Raw genomic sequence first — 12,724 nt, 5'->3', positions numbered from 1 at the left:
TGCATACTCTAGCATTCTTTTTGGTGTTTTTGCAATTCTACTGAAGTATATACTTTGCATGCCAAAAAATTCACCCATTGTAAGTGTACAAGTCAGTGATTTTTAATTACGCTAATAGAGTTGTGCAATCATCATTACAATCCAGTTTTAGAATATTTTCATCACCCCCAAAATACCCTTGAGCTCATTTGCAGTCAAAACCACTTTCAGCCCCAGGCAACCCCCGGTCTGCTCTCTGTCTCTCTGTGTTTCCATTTTCCAAAACATTTCCTCTCTATGGAATCACAGTATAGGCAGATCTATATTATAGGTAGATCTTTTGGATCTGGTATCCCAAGTGTGAATATTAATTTACTAGCTCAAATGTACATGAAAAATATTACATATCTTTATCTCCACCCAGCCCATGGAGGAGTGCAGGACAATCCACTGTCAGGCATCACTGGGGCTTGGCATGGAGGCTCTCCTGCTCTAGGCTCACGTGAAAATCCAGGAGGGCTTTTGGTACCATTTGTAATCAGGACTGTTTATTCTTTAGCCCATTAACTTTAATGCTGATATCATCATTACCCAACATTCGGGTTCTTCAAAGGAGAAGGCAGCTTGCTCTGTGATTTCCAATGACAAGCCTGTATCTGCCAAAGCTGTGGGACCAGGTTTCCAAGGTCCAATAGACGCATCACAGAGCTGTGTGGTGCTGAGAGCTTGCCATGAGTCCTGGTGCTATAGGGGCTGAGGCTTGAGTCCCTGATGCTCAGGAGACCACCAACCCCTAACCCTTCCACTCTGGAGGAGTCCCTTGTCCCTCCTACTGTTGTGAAAGCCCCCCACCTCATCCTGCCTCTCTTCACTCTTCCCCCAGGACAACTGGGATAGATAATTTATTTAGTAAGGATGGGCTCTCTCTGAAGACTATAAGAAAGGCTGCTCTTCCAAGAATCCTGCAAATGTTTTTGAGCTGCTCTCTCCAAACAGAGGGAGTGAGGGAGTGGGGAGGAACACAGAGATCATGAAACAAATATCTCACTAAATACTCTACTACACTGCTTTGTATTCAACTACCACAAAGCCACGGGGGTAGACAGCTAAAAGCATTTATAATTGCAGTTTTCTTAGCTGCACTTAGAGTCCATGTACTCACAGAAGTGTGAGAGGAAGGAGACACTACCGTGGGCTATTCAGGCTAGAAATAGAGCTGGCACTAACACTAGCAACTAACACTATGCACCAGGCATTGTTCTGAGCGTTTTATACATATTATTGCTATTGGTGGGGTGTCCTCCATGTCCCCCACCTGTTGTTGGTGGAAGTGGAGCTCTTTAGGTGCTGTGGGAACAAGAATTTCCAGAGGCTTCCACAGGAGGATGAGGTATCATGGAAAGCTTTATTTCTGTAGAATTAAACCGCTGAGTTTCAAGGTCCTATCTCCCTCCATCCCACCATGGAAGAAGTCCCATTTTTGTCTTCAGCAGAACTAGGATTAAAGCCACTGCCCAGAGTTTTCATTCCATATCGAAGCACAGTCCAGTCCAGCATCTGGCTGGCTTAGCTTGTGTTCCCAGCTGCAGTCCATTGCATGTGGGGTCCGCATGGCCATGGGCCATGCAGCTTTTAGGGCCATATGGCAGGCTAGCATGGGTCATGGAACAAGCGAGTGCAAGAAAGCAGGAGCGAAGCAAGAGGAACAAGAGAGGAAACTCTTCTGTCTGTGGATTATGTATTTCCAATTTTCGTAGGCTTGCATTGGGGTCCACCCTCCTAGCCAATGATCTTTGTTCCCAGGTTACACTGACAAGAAAGCATCTTCCTGTGTCATCCTGATGTCACTGTGCATGCTCCCATTTCTCTTTCCCCAGTGATTTGCAGGGAATGGACCTGTGGTTCCCTGAGGAGTATAAAGTTGCAGCTTCCTGATGAAGCTGCCCAGATGATCATGCTTACAATGTCTGACCTCCCCTTTGCTTTCTTCCTATTATTAATATTAATAACTAGCTATTATGCTGGTAACATTCCTTTAATCCTCGCAATGACTTTAGGTAGTAAGTGCTGTAGATCCATATCCTTATTTAAAGCCTATGGAGCAAGCTCAGATTCAGAATTGTTTGGATTTTAGCAAGGCAACACATGCATGTAATTGATATAACTTAACTTCCCCAGAGGGTCTGAAGCTCCCTCATACAAACTAATTAATGTGCCTTCAGTGAAACAAATAATCACAAGATATAAAGACTGTATAAGGTTTATATTAGTTTAGGTCAAGTTTTGCCTTCAAATGAATTAATAAAGGCTTTAGTTCTCAAACTGTTTGGATTTTAGACCTGTATTATAGCTTTCATTTAACAGATACAGAATGAGGTACAGCAAAAGTAGGTAGGTAATTTGTCCAAGGTCACATAGCTAAGAAGTGATGGGGCGCCTCAAGGCTATGGAGCAAGTTGTTCAGGAGAAAACTACTTTGACCACTTTCTCTAGCAGAAACTCACTTCCAACCTTCCGTCCTCTACAGCTTTGGCAGCCTTGTGTATGACCTTCCACCCCTCCTCACCCCATTCCCCAGCTTCCCTAATACTCATTTTATCTCACCTTAATATGGTTTCAAATAGCAAGAAGCCCAGTGGAGTGTGCTCACGCAGGCGCCTCTAACAGGCCAAGAAGGGACTCTCGGGAATTGAATATGGGGGCAGTTAAGACGTGCTAGCCACCCTACCCTGTTCCGGGGTTAACTTCAGGGTGGTGTGAAGGGGAGTCGCCCTGGAGTAGGCAGTCTAGATAGCAGGAAGCTGAATCCCTCGGGGATGCCAGGAAAAGGAATCTGCCTTTTCTCATTTGCATTAGGATCCAACCCCAAAAGCCCCGCCTTCCGTTTCCTTCCAACCAGTGAGCAGCATGGACATGCAACCATATGCTGCTTATTCCCACTGAGTTCAGCAGCATCAGCTCCTTCATTCATAAATCAAGTTCTTCCTGGTAAGACGTCCTTCTTAGTCTTTAGCACAAACTGGCTCCCAGACTCTCTCTCCCAGACCACCTGGGACCCGCCCTGATTTCTGTTTTCTTGTCTTGTTTGAGATTCTGTTGCCTGCCTGGTGTACAGGCTGCGCCGCCTTGGCCAAGACCTTACACACACACACACACACACACACACACACACACACACACACACACACACACACCGTGATCAGATGCCTTCTGTGCCCCGTGTCCTCATCCTTGCTCATTCATCCCTGCTGGCGGTGCTTAGGATGCAATCTAGGGCACTTCCCCTCCTTCCTCATCATCTTGTTTCCTCCCTTTTAAATCTGTCTAATCCGGAGGCATCTTCCCCGCTCTGGTCTAGTAGATCAATGTTCCTGCTTCCCAGGTGCAATCCAGGTCAATCCAGTAACCCCTCTCCCTGGGGCAGCTGAAGCATATGGGTGTCAAAGTTGGCCTGCTCTCTAGGAGCAAGTGCCCAAGCAGCATCCTGCAAGCTTTTGTTTTTAATTAAAGGTGTATTTTAAGGTCAAAATTGGGTGGAAAGCCACGCATGCTCAGTTAACTATGTCCAGATGTAAGACTTTTAACAGAGATCGAAGTCTTTCCAAAGATGCCTGGGACCATCCTCTTTCCATGGGATCTGGCCTTTCATAGGGACCCCCGCGGGGAAGACCGAGTCCGCATGTTTGATTTAATTAATAATTTATTTTAATTAACTTCATCCGTCAGGGTCACATTGACACCTAGGCGGTGGCTCTGGGTCCTCGCCCTGACCCTGAGCGAGCTGTAGGGTGAGGTCGCTGCAGGCCTGCTCCAGGGGAAAGGAAGGGCAGGGCATTTGGGCGGGGCCTCCGGATGGGGGGCGGGGCCTACGCCAGGGCAGGGGCGGGGCCTGAGGAGGGGCAGGGCCTGGAAATTCCCCGGCCAAGACAGGACGCCCGCGCGACAGGCAGTCAGCTGAGCTCCGCTGGGCGGAGTCGAAAAGGTTCCCGACTGCTCGAGGCTCCCCGAGTGCCCGCCGCCGGTCTGCAACCCGTCCGGAGTCCTCCCCCAGCGGGCACTATGCCGAGGAAGCCGTGAGGAGTGAGGCGAGAGCGCCGGCGCCGGGTGAGCCGGGGCAGAGGGACAGGGGTTTGGTGAGGCGGTGACTCCTCCTCTGCCCAGGAAGCTCTTCCCGCAGCCCCCTTCCCTGCCACCCTGAGCCAGTAGGGGTGTGGGTGGTAAGGGGGTGGGGTGCCCCCTCCAGTGGGAAGGTTTCCAGGTCCTGGCGGATCCTGACCTGGTGGGAAAGGGCAGCGGGGCGGTAGTCCCAAAGCGCCCTTCCCCCCCTTTTTACTGGCCTGGCGAACTGCGGGTGACTTACTCTGCAAGTCAGGAAGGTGTTAAAGGTTGACTCCCTCAGGTTGGGAATTATTAAACAGCCAGTTCCTCATTATAAGGGAAGTGGTTAAGGGTACACCTTTGGAAGATGTAAAAACTAAAATGTAGCTTTATGAGATGGCCCAGGAACACTAAAGAACCGGTGACCTCTCCCTAAGGTGGTGGGATACTGAACAGCTCAAAGGAATCTTCATAAACCGTAAATCTTCACACACACACACACACACACACACACACACACACACACACAGAGAGAGAGAGAGAGAGAGAGAGAGAGAGAGAGAGAGAGAGAGAGAGAGAGAGAGAGAAAGAATATTTGATAAGACAGAAATTGTTTGTACTGTCTTAAGCGTGTAAGCTGGAGGCAGTAAACATCACTAAGATGATGAAACCCAGATTCTGGTTGGCTACCTCCACCAGGAAAAGTGTTGTATGAAATGTATGCCACAGAGCTGTTTAAAGATGAAATGGAAACCAAAACTGTAGGACAGTAAGGTGGTGTTAGGACATCAAAAGCCTCAGATCTGAGCAAGTGGTACTTGCTTTTTGCCTACGGGGCCCTGGCTAACCCCCAGGATGGGCCCAGTTTGTAGTGGACTGGAGAGATCCAGGGCAGAGGCCAAGGTCAGAGTCTGCTCTGGAATGGACGAGGCAAGTAAAGTTTAAATGTAGCCCATAGAGAAAGGACAATCATTAGAGTCTTTGGGGTGTTCCATCTGTTTTCCTACTGGGCCAGTTTAACTATTCTTTATGTATTGTGAATAACTTTAAAGAAGTAGTCTTTTTTTTTTTTGTAATTGACCTCAGTTTGCATCTTATGCTATGGAATCCAACTAAACACTCCAAAAAACAAACTTTATTCTTAAAAGGAATTTGTCACTGTATTATCTTCCCATGGAACCCCCTCCCATCCCCTTTAAGTAGAACTGGCACATGGGTACTCTCTTCTCCAAGCCCTGCTTTTTTGTGAATTTTATAGAGATTTGGACTGTTCGATATATTCTTTTTTTAAAATATTATTTATTGATTTTTTACAGAGAGGAAGGGAGAGGAATAGCGAGTTAGAAGCATCAATGAGAGAGAAACATCGATCAGCTGCCTCCTGCACACCCCCTTCTGGGGATGTGCCGCAATCAAGGTACATGCCCTTGACCAGAATCGAACCTAGGACCCTTAAGTCTGCAGGCCGACGCTCTATTCACTGAGCCAAACTGGTTAGGGCTCGATATATTCTTTGGAATCTATAGAATAGTAAATCCAAAGAAAAGGAAAATAAATTAAACTTTGTTTTTTGAAAATAAAATCTATTTCAACCAGAAAGAAAGTTTTATTATAAGTTTTCATTGTTTTCACTTTGATGTATGTATGAGGATTGAATAATAGAATATGTGTTATGAAATGACATCCAGGTACCTTTGTAGTGATATAAAAAAAACCCACTAATTTTCAAAATAAGTTTTAAAAGTTGAGTTTAAAAATCTGGAAATGAGTGCCATAGAACTATAGAAAAACTCATAATACTAGAATGCCGGGTTGTTATCTACACAGCAGGAAGTGTTTTACTAGTGTTAGACTTTAAAATAACCTATTAAACTGTATTTTCATTTCATTTCAACAAACATTTACTGAGAGCCTGCTGTGTGCCAGTCTCTAGGAAGAATAAAATAGAGATCTTGGCTTAAGTTTGACAGAGAGATGGACTAGCATCTTTGCTTTGCAGGAAAGGGCCGAGGAGATGGAACACACAAAGTGCTATTGGGTGCTCAGAGGAAAGAACAGTTGCTTTCACATAGGACATCTATTTGAGCTGAATATTGAACTGTCCAGTGGGTGTTTGCCAAGGCAAAAGCGGGCCAGCTTTTCAGGTAGAGGGCAGAACAGATACAAGGGTACAGAAGCAAAAGAGTGCAGGGAATTGTCCCTGAAAGCCTGTATTTATCTTGCTCAGGGGCTGGAACTCTGTCTGGTATGGGAAGGGTTTTAAGCAGTCAGCTGAGCTCATACTAGAAAAGAAACCATGGAGGAAATGAGGCTGAGATGAAAAGAGATGAGAGTCAGACCTTGTAGGAGGCTATGAAAATTCATTCAGCAATTATTTGTTGAATCCCCAAATATGTAAAGTTGTGTTCTAGGTGTGGTGGACACAGCAATAGACAAAATAGGCAAAAATCCTGTACTCTGTGGATTGCAATGTTGTTGTAGTCCAGACAAGACAAGAAGGGCCTGAGCTAAGCTGGTGGGATGGAGGGAGGGAAGGTGGAAGTGACAGCACTAATATATTAGACTTGGGGGGAGAGAGAATGAGAAGGATCAATCATAACTCCTAGGTTCCTGCCTGGGACGATGAGGTAAAATCTATTTCCATTTTCTGTATGTTAGCAAACTACAAAATCAGAATACCATTTCTGTCACAAAAGGTGAGGCTTTTCTTACCTTCTTAGTAGAATACAGTTTTTCTTTTTCCAGGATGGTGATGGGTTTAGTTGATCTGATCTTGGAATCTTACTCCGCCTCCTTGTGAACCCAAACCAGAATTTGCCCATAGCCAGCTATGGTCTCCAATCAACAAGTACATTTTTATTCTTTAAAACTAATTTATCCTCTTGGTGCAGACTCATAGAGAACAGACTGGGGGTGTAGGGAGTAAGCAAAAAAGAAAAAAAAAAGAGAAAACTCATGGACATGGATAACAGTGTGATGATTTCCGCAGGGCAGGAAGGGAGGGGTAGAGGGAAGTGGAGGAGGGTATGGGGGGGATAAATAGTGATGGACGGAGACTTGACTTGGGGTAGTGAACACACAATACAGTGTACAGATGGTGTGTTGTGAAATTGTGCACCTGAAATCTATATAATTTGGTTAACCAGTGTCACCCCAATAAATTCAATATAAAGGAAAAAAAACTAATTTATTCACTTGGAGATTGAACCTATGAATACTTAATCAGCAAATCTGGAGAATCAGCCACACCAGGGTTGGGGCCTGGGCTTGTTCTGTATATGCCTCCTGGTCCAATGTCCAGTGGGTGGAAGTCAGAATAAAGCAGATTTCAAAATGACTTTCTGACAATTAGAGTTATCCTGTAATAGAATGAGCAGTTTTCTGCTAAGGTCATTGCTCATATTTTCTATCATTGAAATCATTCAAGCCTGGTCAAGACGTTCTTGCACTGAATAAAGGAGTTGGACTGGATCAACTCAGGAATGAGATTTAAGCTCATGCCTACAAAGTCAAGTCATTGCTATAATTACTTGACCTCTGGAATTAAGAACGATAAAAATATATAACCAGGAATTCAAATAGCAGATCTGGGAATTAAATCTAAGAGATTTTGCTTTGGATCTTACACCTTCCAACTAGTTCTCATTCTTTCTCATTGGCAAAATCTTGACAAATCCTGTGCTAAATTAATTCACCTTTTTGTAGTTAAATATCACCTTTGCTTACAAATGACACAATTTCAGGTGCACAATTTCAGATCCAGATTATTTGGCTTTTTATGAAAAATTCTGTTATTAGATAGAACCTTGGAATAAATGGCTTAGTTCAAATTTCCATAACCTTTGAAGATGCGTGCAAGGATTTCTAATGCATCTCTGTGTTTGCTTAATTGAAAGTAGCTCAAGGTAATGTTAAAAACAGAGAATTCCGTGTCCTCTGCCAATAGACATTTCCCATATGCACTGCACTGTGATAACTCCTAATGAGGCCCTCCAAATATTCTGAAACCATAAAGTGCCCTTTGAATCACCAAAACTGATTAAATTGCTTTTAGTAAAAATTTGGTAGTAAATTACATGCTTATAATTTTGGTTTTTACATGCTTATGTTCAGCATATGTATTAACTTTTCATTTACTATGACATTTGCATTACCAAATAAGTTTTCCTAACAATGCTGGGTAATGAAAAGTTTAACTAGGACAGGTATATATATTACTAGAGGCCCAGTGCACGAATTTTGTGCACTGGTAGGGTCCCTAGTGGCTGCCAGCTGCTGGCTGGATACTCCCTCCCTTCTCCCAGTCGCCTGCCACCATCACCACCAGCCAGGGCCCCCCTCCTTTCCCCCAGCCATCTGCTGCTGCTGCTGGCCAGGGCCTCCCTCCCTTCCCCTGGCCATCCACGCCCCCTGGTCAAACTCCTGGACAACTCCCAGTTGAGGGGACAATTTGCATGCTACGCTTTTATAATATAGGATTAGTAAGTGGGGGTGTCACAGCCATGAGAGTGTTAGGGTGTGCTGAACGGTGTGGGTCGAACTGTGATCTTGCTAGATGGTTTTGAATACTTTTTGAGCTGAAACCTACTATAATGATTATCATTTGCTAGACAAGTTAATAAACCATAGCAAGAGGCCAGGTGACTTCTAAAGGTCACACATCTGATTAGTGGCACCTGGTATTTTTACTACTGTCTCCTTAGTATAACCCTGCCTTTTTTCTTGGTGTCCTTATAAAATCTGGGCAACCTGAAAAAGTGAGAAGCATCAGTGTAACAACTAGAACCACTTTAACTGTATTATGGTTATGTCTGAAAGCTTGGTAGAGGTATAAAGGAAAGAAAAGGAGGAAAATATCTGCCCAATTTTCGAAGGAAAATCTCTTTTTCTTTTCCCCTCCTTCCTTCGACTCCTCTCCCCTCCCCTCCCTCTTCTCTCTTTTTTTTCTCGTAACCCTCTCTTGGAAAAAACATTAAGAAGAAATGTGTGCATATAATACAATGAAACCAAACCCATCTACAGACATGTGCTTAGACACTTTAAAATATATATATTTTTTATTGCCCTGGCTGGTGTGGCTCAGTTGGTTGAGCATCATCCCATGCACTGAAAGGTTGCCAGTTGATTCTCACTCAGGGCACATGCCCAGGTTGCAGGTTCGTCCTGGGTCAGGATGCATATAGGATGTTTCTCTCTCACATCAGTGTTTCTCTCTCTCCCTCTCCCTTCCTCTCTCTCTAAAAAATGTCAATAAAAACATTTAAAATATTTTTATTGATTTTTAGAGAGAGAGGAAGGGAAAGGAGATAAGTAACTATGTGAGGGAAACATCAATTGGCTGCCTCCTGCATGCCCCCTGCCAGGGATTGAGCCTGCCACCCAGGCATGTGCCCTGACCAGGAATCAAACCAGCAACCTTTTGGTGCACAGGACAATGCCCAACCAACTGAGCCACCTGGTCAAGGCAGTAAAAGCCCATTTTTATGAAATGTTAGCACCAACATCATTCTGTGCAAAAGTGAATTTTATAGAAAGCCAGAAAAACTGGTGTTATTCAAATTATTTTTATCCAAATTATTTCATGCAAAATAATGTAGATTATTTTATTTGGGAAAACAAGAGCAGTCCATCTAGTCACCTGATGCTGAGAGAGCACACTTCAGCATTATTCCTCTTTTCTAAATTGAATTAGGATGTGTACATCATAGATGCCTTCAAAAGGCTCACAGTTGAGTATTATGCTTTATTAGTGTTTTTTACCTCCTGAAATTGCCGTCATAATTAAGGAATTCGATGAGAATGCCTTTCTTTGTGCTAGCTGTCTTAGAGAGAAGTCATGAAGGCGACTGTGTCATGGGGCCTGCTGTCCCATCAATAGTAGCACCATCTCTGATTACCTACAAGTTCCTTCAGACGAAAGGCAGGTCGCCAGCCTCTCGGTCCCAGGGAACCTCCAGAGAGCCCAGGTATCACCTCCTATTGGATTGGGAAGAAGCACCGCCTGCAATTGGTGTGTAGCTACATTTTATTACATGGACACAGAGAGCGTGCTCATAGATGTTATGATATAGTGACAGATCAGATAGGGCATGTCTCTCTCCTCAGCTTCCAGTGACTGATTCACTGACTCTGCAGTTCTTCATGAAAAGGCTTATTATCATCTTCATGAAGTGTGAAAAAAAAAAATGTTTGCCTAGCCCGGCCAGTGTGGCTCAGTGGTTGAGTGTTGACCTCTGAACCAGAAGGTCATGATTCGATTCCCAGTCAGGGCACATGCCCGGGTTGCAGGCTTGATCCCTGGTGTGGGGCGTGCTTGAGGCAGCCAATCAATGATTCTCTCTCATCATTGATGTTTCTATCTCCCTCTCCCTTTCTCTCAAATCAATAAAAATATATATTTTTAAATGTTTTCCTATAACATGTAGCCAGTCACTAGAAGAGATTTCTATGTTTGCCCAGGTGGTAGGCCATAGAGATGTAAAGTTGGAATATACTTTCTCTTATTTATGTCCACTTTGACCCCTCTAAAAAATAAAGTGGTATTAAGACATTCTCAGAATATGCGATAATTAGGCAAGATTTTCTAGTCTTTTTAGTGGGCTTTGCAAAATTATCGAATACCAAGGCCTAAATATTCAGTGGTTCCTTTATCATATTACAGGTCTGGGTTTGGAATCACCATTTGTATTTGGTTGCACCTCTTGTTAAGTGACCTTGGGCGAGCTATGAAACCTCAGTGAACCCAGCTTCGTCCCCTGTAAAAGAGATGTATGTTGAGTTTCAATGAGGATTAGAAACTGACATGTGGTACAGTGATTAAGCATCCAAAATATGTTAGTTCCCCTTTTTTTCTTAGCCTAAAATATGAAGATTATGAGCAACTTTATTGAGATATAATTCACCCAAAATATGGAGATCTGAGTTTAAAGATTTGCATGGGAAAATCAATTTAATGATACTTTGCCCATGTATACAAATGTATATATGGAAACCCTCTTGAATGACTTGTGTTAGGATACCTGATCATCATGATATGCCCTCTTCCTCCTCCATATTTCAGCTCCTCACTGCACCTCTCTGCACACCCATATACACAGACTTACACATGCACACACATACACACTGAAGCTAGGATATACCTTTTTTGTTTAAAAGGTAGAATCATAAATGTTCAATTATATTTGGAGAGAAAGTAGGCAACTCTTGGGGTACTTACTAGCAATTATTAATAGATTTGGGGGACTCTTGGGGACCCCTTGCAGAGGGGGGACAGCTATTTTTCAGTTTGTAACTTTTTCATAGGAACTGCTGCCATGTCCTACCAACCACTTAACTGCCTGACTGAAAAGGGGGACAGCCCAAATGAAGCCACAGGAAATGGACCCCCCAATCTGCCTCACCCAAACCTGAACACGTTTACTCCAGAGGAGCTGCTGCAGCAAATGAAAGAGCTCCTGACTGAGAATCATCAGCTGAAAGGTAAGCAGCACCTGGCCCCTGGCCTCCGTGTTTCTCCATTCATCCCAGGCCTTCCTGAACCTAATCCTCTTGTAATAAGGCTTGTAGGTGAACTCCCTATTCTCTTTCTGGTTCCCTGGGGGCGGAAAGAGTACAGAATTTAGCTTAGTAAGGCTAAAACTGTTTTCATTATTTACCTTTGGGTACAGGTCAGAATAAAAAGTTGTTGTGGTTTTTTTTTTATCTCAGGGAAATGGCATAAAGACATCTAGCCCAATTAAAAGGAAAAAGAAAGGCTGCTATTATTTCCTTTAGTTCTAAATACTGCCTTGTTAAGAGGAAGGGTTCTCATTTCAAGCCATGGCTTTTGGCAGGTCCAGTGTTTGAATCTAAGAGTCACAGATGTTAGTCTGTCTAGTTAGTTATTCATAGGTATTCGTGCTATATGGAGGTACCCAAATCAGTTTTACTTTATTGAGACTTTTGAGATACTAGACCTGCTACTCCTGTCTGAAAGCAAAAACCACTCATCTTGCTACAGTCTTTTTTCTGGCTGACCCTTGGGCCCAGACCCAACATGGCATCTTTAGATTCAGAACCCCAGGTTGAAGTGGCTTGAGGGGCGGTTTGATTCATTAAATCAAGTCCAGTTTGTGTGACCCCCTTGTTGTGTGACCCTTTACTGTGAACCCCATACAGAAGCCATGAAGCTAAATAACCAAGCTATGAAAGGGCGATTTCAGGAGCTCTCAGCCTGGACAGAGAAACAGAAGGAGGAACGCCATTTTTTTGAGATCCAGAGCAAAGAAGCCAAAGAGCGTCAAATGGCTCTGAGTCAGGAAAATGAAAAATTAAAGGAAGAACTTGGAAAACTAAAAGGGAAAACAGAAAGGTCATTAGAGGTGAGCAGACAAATTAGTTGTGATTTTATTTTATTAGTATTTGTAGTGGAATCTTATTTGTCTAGACTTCTAGATCAAACCCTTTATGGTTTAGATTACATTGGTGTTTTTGCATTATCTTGAAAGAAATGTTCTTGCTGAGAAGATTGTTTGTGATTTTAAGGGTCATGAATAATCTTTTGTTGGGAGAAAGAAATTTATAAAGTTTTGACCATAATGATTTTAATCAGAAGAATGTTGAGGTTATAAGTCACTATTTTGTACTCATTATAGACAGAGCAGAAGGA

General features: G+C 43.4%; 1 protein-coding gene across 2 annotated transcripts in view; it reads left to right on the top strand.

Moving 5' to 3' along the window:
• Positions 1-3,852: 3,852 nt before the first annotated feature.
• OPTN (optineurin) overlaps positions 3,853-12,724 on the top strand; it is a 63,191-nt gene continuing 54,319 nt past the window's right edge. For both annotated transcript variants that reach the window (XM_080660962.1, XM_080660961.1), the window contains exons 1-3: positions 3,853-4,083; positions 11,380-11,556; positions 12,235-12,437. In XM_080660962.1, the coding sequence (XP_080517088.1) occupies positions 11,391-11,556; positions 12,235-12,437 (369 nt within the window). In that variant the 5' untranslated portion in view covers positions 3,853-4,083; positions 11,380-11,390. The remainder of the gene's footprint in view (positions 4,084-11,379; positions 11,557-12,234; positions 12,438-12,724) is intronic.

Source organism: Plecotus auritus, assembly GCF_963455305.1.
Source record: "Plecotus auritus genome assembly, chromosome: 1".
In the NCBI taxonomy this organism is placed as follows: domain Eukaryota; kingdom Metazoa; phylum Chordata; class Mammalia; order Chiroptera; family Vespertilionidae; genus Plecotus; species Plecotus auritus.
Note: the sequence above shows the minus strand (reverse complement) of the source record. Positions and strands in the feature narration are given on the sequence as shown.